A 24044-nucleotide genomic window follows, 5' to 3' on the forward strand; every position below is an offset into this window, starting at 1 on the left:
TCCACACAAACTCAGCATCCACGTCTGGCAGGGGCTTATTAAAACTGAGGAGTAAGCCTCTTTTTTCTCAATTTCTCTCCTCTCTCCAGTAATGCAAAGTGTTCACTGATTCTTTTTTTTGTTTGTTTTAAAAAAAAATCCAGTTCTGTAAATCGCTTGGATTCCATCTGTAAGTGATTTTATTGTAGTATTCCTTAATATAACCAGTGGGATGTAAGAACCATAAAATGTTTACTCTGGAAACACACTTGAATGAACTGATTGTTGCTTATGTCCCCTTTGGAATCTCAGCATCTCCAGGCTCCAGCGCTTGCTGAGCTGTTACGACTCCAGTGAAGCCGTGTTTCTGGGGGAGCGCTACGGCTACGGCCTGGGCACTGGCGGCTACAGCTACGTCACGGGCGGAGGAGGGTAACTATGAGCATGGCTTTCTGCAAATACTCCCAACATTAAACTGCCATTCCCACGGTGCAGAGGTGGGTCTGGGGCAGTGGCATCTATGCTGATATGGAAGTGCTTTGCAAATGGTAGCTGTCACCGAAATAGGAAAGGGACATTGAATTTGCTAAACGTGAAAAGAACTCCCAGTAAAGAATACTTTACCCCATGAGGAGACAATAGAAAAATGTATGTCAAGGTCCTTGGTAGAAATGTCTCTATTGTAATGATTGCTTCTAGGAAGCCAATTAGTTTTGATTGTCTGTTTAAATGAAAAAAAAATTGGATATAGATTTTAATTTCAGAAAACAAGTCTTTAGACTTTTAAATTCTCCAGTGTTTATAAATCACATTTGGGAAAATAATGGTAAAGAAGTTTAGACTTAAGCAATTAAGTGTTATTTTTTGTAGGATTTATAGGTTTTAAATAGCAGTTAAAAATCAATATTTTTAAGTGAAGCGTATGCCCAGTCTCTTGTGGGCAAACATTTTAATTTGATTCATATGGGTAAATTGAGCCCTTAGTCTTTTCTATTATTTCTATAGTCTCTGCTATTGGGGTATTTAGGGTGAATCTTAAGTTATCAACTATAATAATTTAAATTCACTCAACAGGTGTTTGTTTAATGTCCATTGTGTGCCGGGCAACATTTTAGGCGCTGGATGGTAAATTTCTGAAGGGCTGGGACTTTATATTCTTAGTTTGCAATCTCCTAGGTCAGAGCAGCTCCTGCTGGAGGACGTCGAGAGTCATATTCCAGGTGTTCTGGTTCTGGTTTGTACTAGCCAATTCAGTGGTGAATACAGCATGGTTATGGAAGTGGCTCTTTCATAGTGAGAAGAGGCCTGAGCAGGAGTACTCTTCTTTGTTGAGCAGTGGCGTGCATTCACCTGGGGTCATTAGCAACAAGAGATGGGGGGCCAGCTAGGCCTTTGAAAAGACACTAAAGGGCAGGACTGAGGGATATTGACCTCTTCATTAAAAAATGGTTCAAGCTATTTGCAGCCTTACGGGTAATGCAGTTAGTTTTCTGGCTGAGGTGTTGGGCCCAATAAAGGATTAAGGCATGCCAACCATTGAGCCAGAACTTTCCACTTTTGAAAGGGACCTTGTCGTTTGTGTATGCGTTTATATATATACTTCTAACACAGAAGTCACTTTTTGTGTGCTTTCTGCAAGACAACTATCTTGTTGTCTTCCTTGCCTATAGGATTTAGCTGTTGTTTCTGAGACAGGCACTTGAGTCCTTCTGAAACCTCGCTTTACCTTACCTAACCAGCCTTGCCTTTCATTGTTCCAGTTGGTCGTTCGTTCATTCAACAAGCATAGTGAGTGCCAGGCACCAGGCTAGCCCTGGGAATGCAAGTGAAAGCCACAGTTCCATACCTCCTGGAGCTCACGGGCTAGTGTGGATTGGCAGATATGTTGCATAAGTGCCACTGCTCTGCCTTCCCACACCCTGGCAGCTGCAGCTAAACCACCAAGATGGCTCCTTTCACCTCTTCTGTGTTCAGCCTCTGCCTTGCCACTGGATATTTCCCACCACCTCCAATTTTCCCATAGTAAAACTTTTCCTGCCGCCACACCATCTCTTCTCCCCTTCAAAACATCTTAAGAATTCACCGCTCTCACTATCTCCACTTCTCAGCTCCCACTTCCGTCCGACCTCCACGCTTGGCCTTCCACTGAACTCCCTTGCTGAGGTTTCCAGTGATCTCCATGCAGCCAAATCAGATGCATCACTCCCAATCTTTCTCTCATTTAACCTCTTGGCAGCCTTTGACAAAGTCGACTGTTTACTCCTGGAAACACTCCTTTCTCTTGCTTTCCAGAACACCATCCTATCCTTGTTTATTCCTACCTTTCTGCTCATGCCTTCTCAGTTCTGTTTTTCTATCCCTTAAATGTCTTTGTTTTCCAGGCATCTTTTCTCGTCTCCCTTCTCTTCTCACTCTGTCTTCTCCCTGGGTGACCTTGTCCACCCCCCTGGCTTTATGCTGAGTGCACCCAAATCTCTATCCGCAGCCTAGAACTCTCTCCTGACCTCCTGAGTCACGTATCCCCCTACCAAAGGACATCTCCGCTGTGATGATGTATAGACACATCACACTCAACGCCTCCCATGCTGACCGCATCCTCTCTGGCTTGAGCCCCTGTTTTGGCTGGTCCTCTCTCAGGGAAGATAGCAGCATAGGTGAGTTCCTACCCCAGAAATCTGAGAATCAGCTCTCACCCTTTTCCTTCCTCATTCCCCACTGTCCTGCAGTCGACTCAATCACCAGGTCATGTCAGTTTTGTCTCTTAAATATTTCTTCCGTTAATACTGCTCTCTGTGTCCCCCTCCACAGTTCTAGTCTAAGTCACCAGCATCTCTCGTGTGGGTCCCTGCCCCAGCCTCCTGGTCTCCTTGCTGCTCATCTTGCTCCACTCTATGCCGTATCCACTCTGTGGTCGGAGGCCTCTCTAAAAGCATGTCTGATCTGTCACTGCCCTGCTCACAGGCCTTCACTAACTTCTTATTGCTTTTATTTTTCCCAAGAGTGTGAACCCTTCCCTACTTTTGACTTCTAAGCCCAGGAGATAATCCTTCAGATTTCAGCAGAAGCCAGGTAGATCAGGGATTAGGCCCCACTTTTAATCTCTTCTAGTTTGCCTGATCCGCAGCTGCCCTGGGAGCCCCCGAGGCCACTGTCTTGGGGCCAAAGTCTCTAGCAGACCTTTTCTTCCACTTTTCTGCCCTCAAAGCTGCCATAGTGGATTCATCTTCTGGAAATTAGTTCATCTAGGCCTCATATCATCCACCTCTCCTCAACAGTTCAATAGATCAATAGGATTTTTATTTTATTTTGATTTTTCTTTTGTCTTACCACAGGAGTGGAAGTCTTTTGCATCCTCTTATAACCTCCCATCACCTTTAGAATAAAATCCCAATTCCTCTTCAAGGCTTCCCAGGCCTCCGTGGTCTTGGCAGATGCTGTCCTGTCTTTCTAGCCTCGTCCACCTGCACCCTCATCTTCAAGAATTCATGCTGAACTTATTTCAGTTCCTCAGAGGCACTGTTTTTTTTCTCTTTTCCCAAGATATGGCATCTGCTGGTCTCTACATAGCACTGTTCTCTCACCCCAACTTTCCGCCTCTGTCACCTGGCTAATCCTCCTCGTTCTTTTGCACTCGATACAGCCATCATTTTTGTGTTCCTGGGGGCCTTCGGCCTAGTCTAGCCTCTGCAGTCTGGGTTTGATGCCTTTCTAATGTACTTTCTTAGCATAGTGTGCAAACCATTATCATTTAATTGCCTATTTACTATTTGATTTTCCACCTAAATTATGAATGTTTTGAAGGCATCATTTTCATTATGTCCTTACTTCCTAGCATAGGGACGCATTTTTTACAAGATACAATGAGTAAATGAGTAAACAAATGCGTGAACACTGAGCGTTGATCTTTGCATAATTAACACTGACCAGTGTAATATTCTGTCTTTAATAGCATTTTTACAAAGATGCAGAAACGTTCCTCATGACGTTGTCTCTTATGTCAACCTTTGATAAAAGCTGCATCCTAATGTTAAAGTTTCTCTAGCATTGCAGTAGACTTTCCTGATGATCCAGCTTAAGAATCAGCATGCTTTTTGAAACAGCAAGTCAGGATGAATCAGTGGCTTGTAAAACCAATTAATGGGTCCTAACCATCATTTTAAAATAATGAAATACAGAATGGAATAGAATAACATAGAAGTATCATAGTGTGTCATCACATGTAGTAAGGGTACATACTGTTATGTGATATTTTTGTTTCAGTTTTATACATACACACAACACATAAATGGTTGCAATACGAAATGTGTTTTTGTTTTCTCACTGTGGTTTATAGTCAGTAAGTTTTTGAAAACCATTGCCCTAAATCACCCTCTTAAGCCCCACTTACCAGAGCTGAGCCAGGAGTGTGGCCTCCCATCCCGGGTGGGCAGGTATTCTGTATTTTTTGGAAAATGAGACCTGGGCACTATTTGAATCCAAGTGTCTGTTTTTCACGTCGTTCCTTACTCCTTGAAAGTTTAGGTATTTGAAGACAATTAGTTCAATAACTGTTTTCTTTTTTGAAAATATATATGTTTGGATAGGAAGCTGTGACCGGCATGTCATTAGTCTCTTTGGCAGCCTTCTTGGAAGGGGCCATGGGGACTGTTACCCAAAGAGACAGCATGACCTGCTCCTCCGCTAGAAGGCCAGGAGGGGGCGGGCGTGTTTTGGATGCGCTTTGTCTTCTGAATGTGTTCTCGATTTGCATGGATGCCCTTGGGCACATCCCTGCCTCCCATTTCAGTTTTTCTTATTTTTCAAATTAGTATATTATATGTTAAAGGAAGCCAAATTATTAGTCTTATAGCCTCTCAACATCTTTTTAATATTTAGACGTTGGCAGACAGAGATGCTATGATGCGTCTCGTAATTTTCCGTTTTTGGAGGCAACTTTATTTTGAAAGGAACCGTCAGCATACTGATAAACAAGTTTTATTAAAGGCCCACATATACTTAGTTTATATGAATAATTAGTGTAAGACTGTTCTGTCTGAGTAGGCAAAAATAGAAAAAAACTACCGATAACAATCTCACACTTAAATTTTATCTTCCTGTAAAGTAATTTTTCAGAGCATGGCCAAAATAAAAGGCCTTTCTTTTCTTTTTTGTTCTACTACATGCTGGCAAAAGAGAAGATGAAAGCATTTTTATTTAAATACGGTTTAAGAGAGCAAGATGACTGCTCTGACTGGAATACAATTAGTATACTTATGAAGTTTTTCTTGGTGTAGCGTCAGATAGATGACTTGAGGGAAGTGTCTATGTATCATTGACACATGTCCCCTCTCATAGGCCCTTTTCCTAGGTCAGGTAGTTGAGCAGGAGTTTGACTCAGCCACTTAGGTGTGAGGCCTAAGAGAAAGGCAGTTTATGTGAGCTTTCAAACTTGGGGTTTTCCTTTTTGTATCATTCACAAGAACTTTTTTTCTTCTTCTCGTACAGTCGTATTTCCTTGTATCATCTTACGTGAGGAGCTTCTTTTTCCTCTTGTCACATTTCATCGTGTCCTCTGACATCTTAACAAGGACCAGGAGTGTGTCTTCCCCTTTGTTGCGTTGCCAGTGCTTGGTCACTGGTGTTAGTTAAACTACACTGGACCGAGCCCAGCTGAGCTGCCGTCAACGTCCTTGAATCAAGTTGTGTTCAAGCCATTTGTCCTTTCTCCCTTCCTCTTCCACTGATTCATAGGACTCTTCCTCCCCCGGGAAGAAGATCTTTGCAAAGGCAGCTTCCTTCTCACTTGTTTGATGCTTCCAGCTTTGATTGAGTGCCTTCTGTGTGCAGGGCCCTGTGTTTGGCTCTGGGAATACACGGATACGTATTAGATAGTTTTGCCTTCAGGAAAGTCTTTGCTGGCTGGGAATGAGCTTGTGAACCGTATTAGTCCCTTCAGCCCTATGAGCTATTGAGTTATTCATGATACAAGAAGATTCATTACTAACCTAAGGACCAGAATGGAAACCAGAAACCAATCTATATTTTAAAAAGAGGAGAGTTTATTGCAGGAACTTGGTACAAAAGTATTGCAAGGGGCCATAAGAATAAAAGGGAGCGGGTGGTCTGAGCCAGAGCTCAGTGACTGTAGAAAGCTGCTCTTGCCCCTAAGGCTGGAGGAGCAAAGCATGTGCTGTTCACTGGAGCCCATTTGTGCAGGCTGCTGTTGGGTCCCAACATGGCATCTGAGCCAGACCCAGGACTGGATCACTGCTGCTGCTGTGGGACCTCCACCAATGCTCTGCTGCCGCATGCCAGCTCTGCTGGAGCCTATAGTTGCCCACTGTCATCTGCCTCTGCCACAGAGACTGCCAGAGCCAGAAGCAGACAGCCTCCCCCAGTATTATACCCTTCTTTGTCGGAATGAAGCCAGGACTCAGCGGCAACAAAGGCTGGAAAATATTGTTTTAAAGTTTCTAGCCTCCTTCAGTGCTGAGGAGAGCACAGAAAGGCAGGAATGAGCATGAGTCCCACCAGAGAGTACCCAGCATATCAGGCCAAGTAGTGTCATTGCACTATCAGAGGCAAGTCAGTCTCTCTTTCTCCCTCTCAGTTTTGTTCTTTCTCTTTCTCGAAATCAGCCTGAGGAAGCTTCTGTAGACTGGAATCACTTGCACAGTGCCTGGTTTCTTCAATTAGATTTGATCTCATGTCGGTCATCATCTGTGTGAGTGGGGTACCTAGTATTTCTGGGCCCATCTACCTGCTGGGAATGCTGGCAGATTTTGTTATTGATTTCACTGAGAGTGTTGAAACTAAAGAATTGTTCTAATTTTCCAATGACATTAGAAAAAGAACATTGCATAGTATTAGTTTGCAAGAGATGTGTAAAGAAATAAAATAGCCTATTAAATAGGTAAATCTCTCTTCAAAGTGATTTTCTTTTCATAGAAAGCACAAAAATGTTTTCTCCGGAATAACTGTTAAATACAAAATCCTGCTGATGTCAGTGTCTTTTATCTTTATCGGAAAGCTGGCCTCTGAACTGTATTTCTTTCTTCTGATTTGTGGTCTCAGGGAGCTGTTCTAATCCCTTTCTGTCTGCTCTGGCTTCCCACTAGAATGGTCTTCAGCAGAGAAGCAATCAGGAGACTTCTTGCCAGTAAGTGTCGCTGCTACAGCAATGATGCTCCCGATGACATGGTCCTGGGCATGTGCTTCAGTGGCCTGGGAATCCCCGTGACACACAGCCCTCTCTTCCATCAGGTGAGGAAAATGTTTTCATTCCTGCCTCAGAAGGAGACAGGGGCGTTTTCTTCTCACTTAAGGATCCTACTTCTTTCTCTTCACATGTTCTTCTGGAAACAATCTTAAGAACTATGTGGACAGGCTCCTGGGGGGCATCCTTATAGACTTCTTTGTCCAGAGGGTTGATGCTGTGCCGTCTACAGCATGAAGGTGGAAGGGAGAAACATTTAGAAAACAAAATGGTGTTTGACCAGTGTCCTTGCATTTAGAACCAGGAAAAAGCTTCTTTTCTTCTTTCTTTTGAGTTAAAAAATTGATGGTATTTAAAAATTATGAGGTGCTATCTAGAAATATACAGAATTGACCTAGTACGGTCCTGCTGGCCACTAAATGTATGTAATTCTGCACTGTCCTCAGTTTTGTTTGTTTGTTTGTTTTTGGTGATGAAGACTGACCCTGAGCTAACATCTGTGCCCATCTTCCTCTACTTTATATGTGGGACACCGCCACAGCATGGCTTGATGAGCAGTGAGCAGGTCCATGCCTGGGATCCAAACCCACTAATCCGAGGCCACCAAAGCAGAGTGCGTGAACTTAACCACTACGCCGCTGGGCTGGCCTCTGTCCTCAGTTTTTATGCTGTCCATTGGCTGCCTTTTTATTGGACTTTCTCCCCTTTGGTTGCTATTAAACTGAGTGGCTAAACTTTATTAAATTTTAATATAGTCTCAGTAAGCATATATTCTGGGAATTATATGAAGAAAGATGAGGTGATGTTTACCAGGGGTGGTTGGTGCTAATAGCATCATCGTACTGTAGTTAGGGATTGGAGAAGGGAATCCTTCTGCATTATTTTTAGTAGTTTCTTAAGAATCAGGTCAGTGAATGTTCTTGATATTATCAGAAGAATAGCAGATATACTTGCACTAAAAATAACCTTAGCCCACACCCATTTTAACGCTCTCCTTCAAGAAATTCAAAGCATTTTGAAATTTGAAATGTATGAACGCATGTGTATTTTAGGTGCCCTCCCTTATATTGAAAATACAGTCTTCATGCCTTATTTACTAAACAGTAGCAAATGCTGTCACAGCAATATAAAAAATTGAGCATGACAGGAATAGCACCATAGAAAATAACTTGAACAAGGCAAAGAAAGTGTTTGCATTATCAAGAAAGGCAGAACTGAGGGCCAGCCTGGTGGTGCAGCAGTTAAGTTTGCATGCTCCGCTTCAGCAGCCTGGGGTTTGCCAGTTTGGATCCTGGGTGTGGACCTGTGCACTGCTTATCAAGCCATGGTGTGGCAGGCATCCCACATTTAAAGAAGAGGAAGCTGGGCATGGATGTCAGCTCAGGGCTAATTTTCCTCAAGAAAAGAAAGGCAGGACTCATTTCTACATTCTTGAGGACCACAAGGGAGGATAAAATGGACGTTTAATAGTAAGAAATATATGAGAAACTTCCTTTCTGGTACCAGTCAGAAGGTACTTATCCATCCTTTAAAACCTTGAAAAGGGCTTGCCCATTTTAAGCCTATGTGTTGTGTTATGATGATTTAGAAAAGCAAGTTATTCTTTGTCTCTCTCTCTCTCTCTCTTGCTGTATTTCATGTTTTGCTCAGAAAAGTAAGGGTAGTTAAAACATTGGTGTATAAAGGAAATAATTTATCTTGGTTAATATGATAGTCTTAGATTTTTATAGCAGCCTTTTTTACTTAGGGAAGAATACGTTAGTAAATAAAATGATAAGGTGAAAAGAAAGAAGGAAAATAATCTTTAAACATAAGTCCTTGAAGATAATTAAAAAAAATTGTTACCCACACTTGAAAACTCTTGATTTCTCTAATTCATGTAATAAATTTTAAACCTTTCCAAAATTGTAAAATAGGCTTAAAACCTATCCTCCCCAACAGATACTGCTGTATCTTCCAATTCTTAAGCCTCTTTTAGAGAGTTTGCTATGATTTGGACAGTACTTTCCATTTGTAATGTTTGAACACTGATCCAAACAGTATATTTGTTCACGTTGAGAAAGAGATATGAGGCAAAGAGATAAAATCTAAGATTCCTGATGAGTTTGAGATAGAGTGGGCATTTGGAAACAGTCTCAGATACAGAGGTGCCTGGACCGCTTTCCGTCTCTTTTTAGCCAGGGAAGCTTATTGTGAAATCATAGGTGTAAGAGGGGGCTTCAAGGAATGTCTAGTATATCCCTTTGTAACAAAGTATCTAGAACATGTGGCTTTCTGTTCTTCCAAAATTATATGGCACTAAGGGTATGGCAGTGTGCAATGGCCAGTGAATCTTCTGCACAAAACTGTCAAAATAACCATTTCAGAATTCTGGAAATCAACCCAAAGCGTTGAGAAGCATTTATTCCTGAAAAGCTGCTACAATTTTGGGTAAGAACCACAGAGTCTGAGGCCTTCTGAGGCTTTTCTGCCTGAAGCTCCCCACACCTGGCCCTCTTCCACCCCAGCTTGGGTGGAGAGAGCAGCAGCTGTTTCAACAGTATGGGCCTGGCTGGAAAAAACAACAGCCTTGCTGTCTGAGGGGGTGGACTTGATATGCGGAGAGGGAGAGAAAAACTCACAGATAATGTCAGCTAAAATTGTCGAACGTGGTAGGAAATAAACAAGAAAAACCTGCACCTTTGCTGGTCTGAGATTGCTGTCTCAGATACAGTGAAGGGTAAATTAGCCAGAAATTGAATACCTAATACCCTGGAAATAAGAAAGCAGTAGTAGGGCTAGGAAAGCTCTCCACTGGGAAACTATGTGAATGCACATGGGACAGTCATGCGCCAAGGCGTACTTGAAAACCCACTGAAGCTTTGAGTGTATTTTCCAACCCACACAAAAATGGAAGCCTGGTGGGCTCGAGGTGTTTGAGCACAACCTTGCCTACTTCATAAGTTGACCGCTAAGCTATTTCGGCACAGGGGTGACTTCTAGCAAGCCAAGCTAAAAAATAAAAATGAGAACTAAAACTTGAGAGGAGATAGCAGCCACACACTGCAGGGAAAAAGATTCCACAGTGTAAGTCCATGCAAGTTACTTAAAAAAAAAAAAGTAATAAAAATAAAAAGATTTGTGAATTGCTATAATACGTTATCTAAAATAACCAGTTTCCAATGAATTATTGTGAGAAAAGCAAAGAGATGTCTTCAGGGAAAAATGTAGTCATTAGAAACTGACTCTGAGTGGAACCAGATGTTGGAGTTCATAGATAAAGACTTCAAAGCAGCTAATAAAACTCTAGTCACAGAATTAAAGGAAACTGTGTTCATAGAATTGAAGGAAAATATGATGACAATGACTCAACAAATAACAAATCTTAATATAAAAATAGAAACTATGATAAAGAACCAAATGAAAATTCTATAGTTGTAAAACTCAATAACTGAAATGAGAAATTAGCTAGATGCACTTAATAGTAGATTTGAGATGGGAAAAGAAACAATCAGTGAATTTGAAATCAGATCAATAGAAGTTACCAGGTCCAAACAATAGAGAGAAAAAAAGACTGAAGAACAATGAACAGAGCCTCCTCAGAGACATGGGGTAGAACATAAAGTGTGCCAACATACATTTAATGGGAGTCCTAGAAAGAGAAGGGAGAGAGAATTAGACAAAAATTTTTTGAATAAGGGTTAAAACTTCCCAAATGCAATGAAAAACATTAATCTGTAGATCCAAGAAGCTCAACAAAGCTCAAGTAGGATAATCATGAAAAGAATCACATGTAGACATGTTATAGTCACATGGTTGAAAAACAATGAAGAAGTGAAAAGTCTTAAAAACAACAATAACCTAATGAAAAGGAAAACAAAAAAATGATTATTGGCTGATTTCCCTTAGAAATAATAGAAGGCTGAAGGCAGGAAGAAAAACAGAAACTAATCAACCAATGATTCTTTATCCAGTAAAACTATCCTTTCAAAACAGAAGTGAAATAAAGACATTCCCAGATAAACAAAAAGTGAGAGAATTATTTTCTAGTAGACCTTTCCTACAAGAAAAACTAAAGGGGATCCTTCAGACTGAAAGGAAATGACACCACATGGTAATTGGAATATATAGGAAGGAATGAAGAATACCGGAAAAGGTTAATATGAGGGAAAATATAAAAGACTATGTATGTGTTTGTGTGTATATATACATATCTGTATATATGTGCATATATATATAATTAAGTGAAGAAAAAATGGGTGTATATAAACACACATAACCATATATGTATATTTTTCTCAATTTCTTTAACAAATACAAGATTGTTTAAAACAGTAATTATAACCCTATATTGTTGGGTTTATGACATAGATAAATGTAATATATATGATGACAATAGCACAAAGGCAGGGGAAGGAAATGGAGCTATATTATAGCAAAGTTGATTTTATTGGAATTAAGTCAGTATTAATCTAAGTTAAAGATGCACATTGATTCTTAGAGCAATCTCCAAGAAAATAACTTTAAAAATAAAGCTTAAAATATCAATAAAGGATTTAAATGTGCACTAAAAGATTTTGTTTAACAAGAAAAAATGTCAATAAAGGAGAATCAGAGGGACAAAAAACACAGGAGACATAGAAAACAAATGGTAAAATGGCTGATGAAAATATAACTATATCCATTATTACATTAAATATAAATGGATTAAACACCCTAGTCAAAAGGCAGAGACTATCAAACTGTATAAAAAACAGGATTTGACTATATTTTCTCTATCAGAGTCAAGTACACTTTAGATTTATAGACACAAATAGGTTGAATGTGAAAGGATGAGAAAGGATATGCCAAGCAAACAGTTAATCATAAGAGAGCTTGAGTGGCTATATTAATATTAAACACAATAGATTTTAAGAACAGAAATATTGCTAGAGAAGAAAGAGGGACAGTTCATGACAAAAGATCAATACATCAAGAAGACATAAAAATTATAAGTGTGTGTATATACCCAACAACAGATATTCAAAATAGATGAAACATAAATGGACAGAACTGAAAAGAGAAATAGACAAATATTAACTACTTGACCTGACTGACATGTATAGAACATTTCATCTGACAGCAGAATGCACATTCTTTTCAAGTGTACATGAAACATTCTACAGGATAGACCATATGCTAGGCTGTAAAACAAGTCTCAACAAATTTAAAAGGATTGAAAATATACAAAATCTTGCAGCAATGGAATGAAATTAGAAATCAACAGAAAAAGTATTGAAGGAATCCCCAAATATTTGGAAATAAAACAACATAGTTTTAAATAACCCGTGGGTCAAAAAAGAAATCATTAGGAAAATTAGAAGATATCTTGAATGGAATGAAAATGAAAATACAACATATCAAAAATTTTGAGTGTAGTTATATAGTAATTAGAAATTTATAGTTTTAAACACATACTAGGAAGGAATAAACATAGTAAATCATTAATCTAAGCATATACATTGAGAAGCAAAAGAATAATATCAACTAAAACCTGAACTTAGTGGAATAAAAGAAATATTAAAAGTTAGAGCACAAATCAATGTAGAAAACAGAAAAACAGCTGAGAAAATAAGTTAAGCCGAAAATTTGTTCTTTTAGAAAGATAAACCAATTTGGTAAACGTTGAGTTAGATTGACCATGAGAAAAAGAGAGAAGATACAAATTGCCAAAATTAGGAATGAAGAAAGGGACATCATTACAAACCCTACCAAAATCATGCCAACAAGTTAAAAAAATTGAGTGAAATGGAGAAATTTCTAGAATCACACTCATTAGCAAAACTGTCTCAAAAAAGCCATAGAAAATGTACTTAAACCTATCTACATTGGTGAAATTGGATTAGAGGAGCGAGAATACTTCCCAATTCATTTTATGAGGCCAGGATTTACCAAATATGTCAAAGATGCATGTTGTTATCCCTACAGGAAGCACTAAGACGATCACTCAAAAAACAGCTAAAAAATTAACTAAGGGATTAAAATGGTACATCATAAAAGTAAACTATAGGCCACTATTCCTCTTGAATGTAGATGCAAAAATCCTTAACAAAATATTAGAAAACTGAATCCAGCAATATATAAAAAGGCTTATATGTCATGACGAAGTGGAATTTATCACAGGAATGTGAAGTTAGTTTAATATCCAAAATCGGTTATGTAACATATGAGTAGAATAATGAATAAAAACCACACGATCCTCTCAATAGACACAGAGAAAGTATTTGATAAAATCTAGTCCCCCTTCATGATAAAAACCAAACAAATAGAAAAACAACTCTCAACAAAATGGAAGAGAACTTCCTCACCCTGATAAAGTGAATCTACAAAATAAGAAGATTGGAAACAAAGCAGGCATGGCCAGTCTCCCCACTTTTATTCCACATTGCACTCAGGTTCTAGCCAGTGTAATAAGGCAAAAAAAGAAATACGAGGATGCAGATTAGAGAGGAGGAAATAAAATGGTCTTCATCCACAGACAACATGATCTTGTGTGGAGAAAATCCTAAGAATCTACCAAGGGAAGAAGCTACTAGAACTAATAGACGAGTTTAGCAAGATTGCAGGCTACAAGATCATATAGAAAAGCAATCTGTATTTTTTAGCAGCTAGAAATCTCAAAATGAAATGAAGAAAATTTCATTCAAAATAGCATCAGAATGAATAAAATACTTAGGAATTAATCTTAGAAAGAAATTACACTGACACTATAAAATGTTGCTAAGAGAAATTAAGATCTAAATAAATGAAGAGATGTATACCATATTTACGGATTGGGAGGCTCAATATTGCTATGATAACAGTTTTCCCTGTTGATTTTTTAATATTCATTTTAGATGAATTTATTAATTTAAATGAATTTATTAATTCATTTAAAGTTAACTTTAATAATTTTATCCTGAATGCCCACATGAAGTGTTCTGGATCAGAGACAGACTTTTAAAGTAAATACCTCACAGTAAATAATAAGCACATCTTGCCTCCACCCCCGACTCCCCTTGCCCCTTTGACCTGGTTTTTACCTCTAGGGCAATACGGTGAGAGCCAGGTCAGTTGTCCTACACACGTGGCCAGAGACCCCATAAGCAAGGGACAAGGAAAAATTGTTTTCTCTGCTTACAAAGGTGAAGGAAGCAGCTGTCCCTTTCCCATTTTTGCTCCAGCCCTTTGGGTCTGCCAGTTAGGTCTCCAGAGACCTCGTAACTCCTTGAAGTGTAACTGTAACCCTAGGGCGATAGTGTTCAGGTCTTCTGGCACGTTGGGGCTTAACCTAGGGGCCTAGTTTAGGGGTGTAACCATTGGCCTTCTCCAAGAGTTAGGGGAAGTTTTACTCTCGGTTTGGTTCAGAGCAGTTAACTGGACAAATGACTACAGATCCAATTCTCGTGGGATGTGAGATGTTTCTAGAAAGTTAAGGCTCAGGAACACAGAAATTCAGAGAAATTTTATTTCTCCACACTCCCCAAATTGATCTATAGATTCAGTGCAGTCCTTACTAAAATCATAGCAGCCTCCTTTATAAAAATTAACAAGCTGATCCTAAAATTTATATAGAAGTACAAAACAGTTTCTTAAAGGGAGATCAAAATTGGAGGACTTACACTTTCATGATTTGAAAACTTGCTATAAAGTTATGATAATCAAGAGAATGTGAAATTAGTATAAAGATAAACATGTATGTCAATGGAACAGGATAGAGATTTTAGAAATAAACCCTCCTATTTATGGATTTTTGACAAAGATGCCAAGGTAGTGCAGTGGGAAGATGGAACAAATGGTGCTGTAACAATTGTAAATATATCTCTCCACGTACAAAAAGTGAGCTTAGAACCTCGCCTCACACCATACACAACAATTAACTCAAAATGGATCACAGTATAAAAATAAGAGCTAAAGCTATAAACTGCTGGAAGAAAGCAGGGATAATTCTTTGTGACCTTAGTTTAGGCAAAGATTTATTATGACGTCAAAAGCATGATCCATAAAAGGAAAAATTCATATATTAAACTTCATAACAATTTAAAAATCTTTGCTCTTCAAAAGATATCATTAATAAAATGAAAAAAGAAACTCATAGACTGGGAGAAATATTTGCAAATCATGTGTCTGGTAGAGGACTTGTGTCCAGAATATGTAACAATCTTTTACAACTTCATGAGAAAACAAACTGCTCAGTTTAAAAAGGGCAAAATATTTGATCAGACATTCCCGTAAAGAAGATATCTGAATGGCTGTAAGCACATGGAAAGATGCTCAACATTGTTAGTCATTAGGCCAATGTAAAATAACTGTGAGGTGCCGCTATACATCTACTAGAATGGCCATAAGCCAAAGGACAGACCATACCAGGTGTTGACGAGGGTGTGGAAAAACTGGATCTCTCGTACATTGCTAGTGGGAGTGTAAAATACAGTCACTGTGGAAACATTTTGGCAGTTTTTTAGAAGTAAAATCCATGTGGTAGGCAATTTATGACAGATCTCAGTGGTCCCTCCTGGTGGTATTCACACTCATGTATAAGCCGCTCCTCTTGAGTGTGGGTCAATAGCATATGGCAAAGGCGATGGGATGTCTCTTCTGGAATTAGGTTACAGAGGATGTGACTTCCACCGTCCTCGCAGCCTCTCCCGGTTGCCTTCTTGGCTTGCCTGTTTTGATGAAGCAAGCTGCCGTCGGGGCGAGGAGGTGAGTCCCTCAGTCCAATAGCCCTCGAGGACTTGAATACTGCTGGCAGCCAAGTGAGCTGGGAAGTGATTCTTTTCCTAGTTGAGCCTTCAGATGAGACCACAGAGCCTGGGCTGACATCCTGATTGCAACCTTGTGAGGGACTGTGGAGCAGAGGTCCCAGTTAAGTTGCGCCCAGACTCCTGACCTATGAAAGCTGTGTCACAATAAATGCGTGTTGTTTGTGTGGTATGTCCATACACTGCAATATTGCCCAGCAAAAAAAGGAATGGACTACTGATAGATGCAACACCACCAAGTGAAGGATGCCAGGCACAAAATACTGTATGATTCCATGATAAGAAATTTCTAGAAAACGCAATACTATACAGAAAAAGCAAATCAGTGGTTTCTTGGGTCTGCTGTTGGAGGTGGGGATTGACTGAAAATGCATGCAAGGGAATTTTGGGGGAATGATGGTAGTGTTCTAAAACTGGATTTGTGGTTGCCTAACTCTGGAAATTTACTAAAAATTTTCAAGCTATCATTGCTGTGCATGAATTTTATGGTATGTAATTCATACCTCAATACAGCTGTAAAAAAGTGTTTAAGGAAATACCATTTTAATCTCCATTTGTTGCACTGTGCAGTGTGCTCTAATCTTTACAGGTAAGAAGGTTTTATTTTTGCCCACTTTATGTCTTTCTCATGCAGTTTAAGCCGTCTCTCTTTTCATGGTGGGTGCACAGCGTCCCACTGTGCTCCACGTCTGGTCCTACATCCTCCTTCCTTGCCCCTGACCTGCCTGTTTGGGATTTCCTTTTGGCATTTTGGGCACAGAGATGTGACTATTAGAAGCGGTGTAGACTTCTTGGTGTTACGGCTGCCTCTTTGGATGCAGTTCATTTTTCTGGTTTTGTCTTGTTCTTTTCCATGACCTTGTTTATCAGAAGTGATTAGCATATGCTAATCCTTAACAAGCCAGCTCTTCACTTGCATACACGGCTCCTGAGATGCAGTTAGTCCCTCCTGGAATCTGCATTAACAGAGGGAAGCTCTTAGGGGTTTATCGTTTTCCCGTTAGATATATTTGTATGTCCAGCAGTTCATTTTCCAGTGTGAGCAACAAGCAAAGATTTGTTTCTTCTGCTTTCATTTCTTTCTTCTGGGACCATCATGGAATTATCTGAGCCCTGAATTGAGAGGATGTTTCTCCTAGATTTTCTTCCCTGCCAGTAAACTCTCTGAGGGCCTTGCAAATAAACATCGTATAATATACACATTCCCTCAGCTAATACTCAATACCTTCCCAGCTCAGTTAGACTTTATTCCAGTATGTATTTTTGGTCTCTGTCTGTCTTTTCTCTTTAAAATTCCCTTCTTAGATTTTTAACTCCATGAGCATTTGGAATTTTTAAAAGGCAATAAAATATCCATTATGAAGGCTCTCCCCCTACCTTAGCGTGAAGTCTTCCTCACAGATATTATTGTTCAAACACTCGTCTGAGCAGGACATTTGTGCCACCACTGGATAAAGGAGGCCAGCGTGGTCAGAGTGCAGTTGACACGCGCGCCTGTGGACTGAGCGCCAGCTGCAGGTGTGCTGGCAGGATGCTGGGCCGGGAGCTGGTCTCGCTCCTGCTCTCTCCCGAGCCCACATTTGCTGCTCATATTACCGGGGAGAGTGGTAGCTTCTGTGAGCTCTGCTTTCCTCATCTGTACCTTGGGGGTGAATCATGATACTCTGACCATCTTGCAAGGTTGTTTCAAGGATCGAATGAGGTAAAGTTTAATGAAGGTATTCTGTAAACCATTTTTAAAAGTTTGTGTTCATATCAAAATTTAAGCAGGACATAACAAAATCTTATCCTAGAGAAGACTTGTTTTTACAGTGTATTATATCTAGTTTTAATAAAGCCGAGACTGTTTTAGTGTTGATAGCCCAGTGCGTTACTCTAGAACACAGGTGGGCCGTGTAATTTATAGACAGGGTGAGCACTGGGAGAAAGCGGATGCTTTGTTGGGAGTAAACCAAATACTATCTGTTTCAGTTTCCTCCCATACCCCGTAGGTTACTTCTTCAATCTGGTCATTCTAGGCTATATCTGATTCTGCTTAAATTTAATCTTTTAACTTCTAGAGAATTTTGAAATGATGATGATGCAAAAACTTTTTAGGCCCTCTTTCAAACTGCTTCTCGTTGCTCAAAATTTCCATTCACGCTTGTGGAACCAGACTAGATATTTGGGTCGGAAGAGTGTTTGTGACTTTACCCCTCTCCCTACAAGCTCCGTGTTCCCTGCTCTGAAAGACTTATACCCAGTTACATGTTAGAGCCGTGGGCAGGCAAAGGGAACCCCGAGCACTCCTTGCCCAGTGTGCCCCGCCCCACACAACCCATGCATGGCCACAGTTTCTTTAGTGGGACCTTGAAATAACCATTTTTCTGCCTTTTTGTAGAAGTCATAATAGTAACTTAAATGACTTACCAAGGAAAGCTTTTTATGTTGATTACCGTGGTTGCGGCATCTCCCAGAGGCATGACTGTGGAACGTAGAAGCAAAAGGCCCTGCATTTGGAGTGATGCATTTGGGATATTAAAGTAATTGGAGACGAAAAAGTGAACAGCCTGCAGTTAGAGGGAAGATTTTAGTGGAAGAGATCTTCCTTCTTGTTTTTAGATTCCCGTAACTAATATGAAATATCTCAGGAAAGCAGTGCTTCGTAGATTCCAATGCCGTTCAGAAGCAGAACTGTTTTCGGTGAATGAGAGAGCATCATTCTCTGTTCTTCCTCCTGCAGGCTCGGCCTGTGGATTACCCTCAGGCCTACCTTTCTCACCAAGTTCCCATATCGTTCCACAAACACTGGAACATCGATCCGGTGAAGGTGTATTTCACGTGGTTGGCGCCCCATGAGGAAGACAAAGCCAAGCGGGAGACACAGAAGGGCTCTAAGGAGGAGCTGTGAAGCATGGTGGCTTGTGCGCCCTGGCGTCATCCTGCTGTGCTGCCATCATACTACTTACGTGTGCCACGTCGGATTGGAAGCTTCCTGACGTTAGGGGGAAATTATGTATATAGTATTTTTTAAGGGGGGGGAGAAAAGAAGTCATGGGGAAACAGATTTTTTTTCTGGGAAAAATCACTTGCTTTTGCATTATGCAGTAACTGTAACACACAGTTATAACTGTGTATTTTTCAAGCTGTGATACAGCAGCTTTATTTCTGTCACAGAAAAACAAGTGGTACGAGAAGCCTCCTTCCTGTCTCTCTCTTCATTATAATGAAGGGTTCAGTTGGGCGTGAGACTGGAGAGACGTGACTGTCATTCTTTATGTATATATATAAAGAAGAGGGACAGCCTGTTGACATGGAAATTACAATGGTGTAAACTTTTTAACCATATTGCTGGTGATGAAAATTATTTCCTAGTAACTTGGTAGGAATAATGCTATATTAAGGGTCATTCAAAAAACATCATAAAACTCTGGCGGTGACATCCCCTGTAATCTATAATCAGAAGTATGTTTTATCTGTTTTCCTGTTTGTGCCTCATCAAAAGAATAATTCCTTTAGATTCATCTGTGTTCTGTTTCTCCCTGAAGCCCTATCTTTATGACCTACTTGTAACATGGAAGTGTACTGGATGCTGCCAGAAAATAGTGTCCTCAATATTTAAAAACAGTGTTGTGTTTTATTCAAGTCAGTGAGCTCTGTGTAAGTCTCAGGAAGTGAATTAAGTTAATTTGTCCCTGATGTTTTACTCTTATTTTTCTTGGTTGTTACTTAACGACTCTCTGACTCAAAATAGACCCCCTGGGGTACCCTGAAACCCTAGTGGAAGGACAGCATGGTGATCTGACAATTTCCCTGGGTTCTTAAAGAATGAAATTTGAACCTAGTATTCTGAAACAGCTCTAATTTTCAAATCATATGTTTAATATATAGTAATTTAACACAGTATTAATTTGTACAAAGTACTCTGTATTTTAATGTTTTAATTATATAATTCAGTTTTCTAAAGGTATTTGCATAAAATTTGATTTTGATATATCTTAAACTAGTTTTGGTACAGTAAAATACTTTCCTCTTTTTTTTTTTAATAAAAATTGCTATTCATTAACTTTGCTTGTAATGCTTTTATAGGCAAGCACAGAGTTTTAAAGCCATACCACCAAAAGTACCCATGTGTATGTTTTTTAAACAATCTATGTTTCTTGTAGCTTAGATTTGACTCATTTCCAAAATGATGCAATATTATTCACCGTTTCCCAAGTTAGCAGATCCCAGGACTGTTGTGGTTCAGTGGTAACTGAATGTGTTGGGTTCATTTTTGTGAAAGTGAATTTTGTGGCCCACCCAAGGAATGGATCAGGAACAGTCGGCTGGGTGAGAGGCACCCTAAGGGTTTATAGATCCCGTCCAGGTGTTGGTGATGACATCAGCATTGTTGTCATAGCTGGAATTATTGTCATGCTACCATCATGGTCACCGTTGTGTCATCTGAAATGAGACTCCTGGAGGTTCTGGCTGCCTGACGCCAGGGAGAAGAGTCTTCCTACTCCTGCCTGCCAACTGTCACACTCAGAAAACAGTGTATTCATCAGACAGGGCCCAACTGGCCTCTGAACGTGAAGATCCACGTTAAGCTTTCCCTGTGTTATGATCAGTGCCTTCTGCTGACACCGGAGCACCTCCTCTGGTACTTTTGGTTGTTTATTAATTATGTTTACTTTTTGGAACTATGTAAGCCTAACCGCAAATAAAAAGATCTTTGCCTATGTTTCTGATTTTCCAAATGTATTTGTTAATCCAACCTAGAGTGGGAGTGGGGAGGATCATGGGGAAAAGGAATTAATGAAATCAGAGAAAAAAGTGGGCAGCTCAGTAAATACAGTTTTCAGAGATAAAAATTAATAAAAATCTGTCCTTTTAAGAGAAATCCGTTAGACGTTGAAGATATATTTACACAAAGTCTATAAAACCATTATCAATTTTATTATATAATGAATTGGAGATGTTATGCGAAACTGATTCCCATGTTCAGTTCACATCTGAAGAACTAAGTTTTGATTCTGAACTTGCCAGGAGAGATCCTGTCCTATTCATATTTCCTTTGCCTCCTTGATAGGAATTTACTTCCAAATGGCTATTTTTATCCTAGGGCTGTCAGCATCGAGAAATTATATGTGAGTAACTGGAATGCGATTTTTGCTCTTAAGCCACTTCTACTGATGTAAAAAAAGCCAAAGCAAGCTGTCTGAGTATGTAGGACTTTTACAACTTGTAGCTAAATTAGGAATTCAGACACAAACACAGCCTTTACAGAATGTTTGGGAACATGAAACAGTAGCTTGCTGGGTTGCAAGTGATGCTGTGCACAGGTATATAAATATCTGTGCTCTCTGAATTTCCTGGTTTGTTGAATACCTTTAGTACTTCTACATCCGTACCCATTATAATCGTTCATGTATTTTTCCTCAGAAGTTAATAATATAGCAGACATTTGTTAAGAATGTTTCTGGTGTCTTCCATTCATAATCAGAGATACAATTTCTTTGTACTAAAATGAGTCATTTAGTAGATTCAGCAACTGTTTATTAACCCCCGATTGTGTGCCTGACGTTCCAGGATACCCTTGGTGTGTCCTATTCACCACTCTATCCCTGGCATCGTTGAATGCCGGGCACATAGTAGGTGCTATTGTTTCATGTTCCCAAGCAATTCGATAAACATGTCACCTGCAAAATGTGTCTTCCTTCTGTCTATAGAAAGTGAAGGCTTTTTTTCTGGTGCTGTCTTTTAGCACGTTTGCTCTTTCAAAGCACTTACACTCCTGGAGGGAGGAGAGGTAGATGCAAGGAGAAGGGACATAAAATAAACCAGTAAACAAATAAGGAACAGGAGGATTTCTAATGGTGGTAAGTGCTATAAAAACACTCAAGAGGGGCCAGCCCCATGGCGTAGTGGTTAAGTTCGGCACACTGCACTTCGGTGGCCCGAGTTTACGGGTTGGATCCTGGGCACAGACCTACACCACTCGTCAGCCATGCTGTGGCAGCAATCCACATATGAAGTGGGGGAAGACTGGCGCAGATGTTAGCTCAGAGCTAATCTTCCTCAGCAAAAAAAAACAAAAAACAGAACAGGGCACTGTGATGTGGAGAACTGGGTGAGTGTTGGGGGCTAATTTGGATGGAGTGGTCAGAGAGGGCCTCTCTGAGAAGGTGACGATTGAGTGAAGACCCAAATGAGTAGGAAGAGTCAGGAACGCAAAGATGTCTGCGCAGGGTGTTCTCGGCAGAGGGAACAGCAAATGTGAAGGCTCTGAGGCGGGAACGAGTTTGGCATGTCTGAGAAAAGAAAGCCCGTGTGATATTACTTAGCTCTCATCATTGTTGTTACTAGACATCCAGGTCGTGTCGGACCAACAGTCGATATGGAAGTCTGGAGCTCCGTGGAGAAGTCTGGGCTGGAGATATAACTGGAACTCATCAGTGTTTTCAAGGATTGGGAAGCCGCGAGACTGGACAAGGTGGTGTAGGGACACGAGAGAACAGACTCAGCCTTGGCAAGAGGACAGTCAGTGAGGTGGGAGGACAACAGTGGGGTAGGGTGTGAGGGAAGCCGAGGAGAGCGTTTCGAGAAGCAAATGGTCAAGTGTGTCACGTGTTGCCCACAATTCCATTAAGAGAGGACGGCAAAGTGACCGTATGATTTCGCAGCACGGCAGCGACCTTGACAAGACCCATCCCAGTAGGTGGGGCAGAATGGGAGAAGAGATTGCAGAGAGCAATTACAAACATGTTGTTTTCAGTTAATTCTTTTTATGAGTTAGTTTGAAGACAAGGGAAGGCGGCTTGAGGGGAAACGTGAAGCCGAGGCAGTTTGTATTTTGAGATGGAAGATTCCAGGGAGGTCTGTGTGTGATGAGAATGATCAAGGGGGAGGGCGGACGATGGGTGGTTGCTGGGCAGTCAGGGTGAAATGGGATGGAATCCAGAGCTCCACGGAGGAATCTACTGTGGTGGGAGGACCCACTGTCAAATGGCGGGAGAGTGTACGCACAGAAAGACTTAGATTTGCTGGCTTGAAAATGTGGGTATTTGCATCTGATCACTTCTATTAAATGCAAGACAATGTTATCTGCTGAAATGACTTTTTGCATATGCTTGTTCTTATGGAGAGCTGTGACATAATTCATAATAACAACCACAACCACCAAGATAATAATAAGCACAAGATAATGCTTACTGTGCTTGACACTATTGTGATTTATTTAATCCTCACAATAACCCTTTGAAGTGAGTGCTATTGTTTTCTTCAGTTTGCATTGGGGGTAACTGAGGCACAGAGAGGTTACGTAACCAGCTCAAGGTCACACAGCTGGTAAGTCGCAGAGCTGGGTTTTGAACCCAGACATTTTGGCTCCAGAGTTATTCACTTAATCCCTGTGCTCTTTGACCTCTACCAAGAAGAGCATGTAGCCTCTTCCCAGATAGAATGTGTATCCAGTTCTGAGACGCTATCATAGGTAAAGATGACCAAGAATCCAAAAGTTAATTATGCAGTAACTTTATATGAGAGATTAAAGGCAAATATGATTATATGTCAAATTATAGAGGCAATACGTGCTGGGAGGTTAAAAAAGGAAGAAACTGGCTACTTGAGGTTGAATTTAAGCTTTTGTACCAGCATTTTGGAGAACAGTACAGCTAGTAAGGGTGAGGATCCTCATAGCCATGACCCAGCCCTTCCACCGTGAGCGTGCGCCCTGGTGGAACCCCTCCATCCACTTACAAGAGGCGGGTGCAGGGCTGTGCATAGCAGGACATATGGCTCAGGGGAGCCGAAAGCTGGAAGCAGCTGCCATGTCCGCTGCTTGAAGGGCTGGCACATAAGCTGGAGTGTGTCTTCACAGGATCACGTTCTGCAGCAGCTGGTGTGAATGAATGACAGCTGCAGGAGACAGCTCAATGTTAAGCAAATAAAGTCACAGAACAAAACTTATAGTAGGATTTCCTCTATATAATTTAAAACCATGCAAAATAAAAAATTAAACACAGAGATACATTCATATCTAAAAGAATAAAGAGACAGGTAAACACAAAATTCAAGATGGCAGTTCCCTCCAGGGGACAAAGGGGACTATGCTCTCGGACACGTGGGGACTCGAAGGTAATTCT

The 24044-nt window shown here is 40.4% G+C and overlaps 1 protein-coding gene across 1 annotated transcript in view; it reads left to right on the forward strand.

The window, feature by feature from the left end:
- B3GLCT (beta 3-glucosyltransferase) overlaps positions 1–20641 on the forward strand; it is a 95495-nt gene extending 74854 nt beyond the window's left edge. Inside the window, exons 13-15 of the mRNA XM_070578742.1 lie at positions 292–411; positions 7077–7221; positions 18659–20641. Coding sequence (XP_070434843.1) covers positions 292–411; positions 7077–7221; positions 18659–18826 — 433 coding nt within the window. The 3' untranslated portion in view covers positions 18827–20641. The remainder of the gene's footprint in view (positions 1–291; positions 412–7076; positions 7222–18658) is intronic.
- The last annotated feature ends 3403 nt before the right edge of the window (positions 20642–24044 follow it).

The sequence above is a fragment of the Equus przewalskii genome, chromosome 16 (assembly GCF_037783145.1).
Source record: "Equus przewalskii isolate Varuska chromosome 16, EquPr2, whole genome shotgun sequence".
Classification (NCBI taxonomy): Eukaryota; Metazoa; Chordata; class Mammalia; order Perissodactyla; family Equidae; genus Equus; species Equus przewalskii.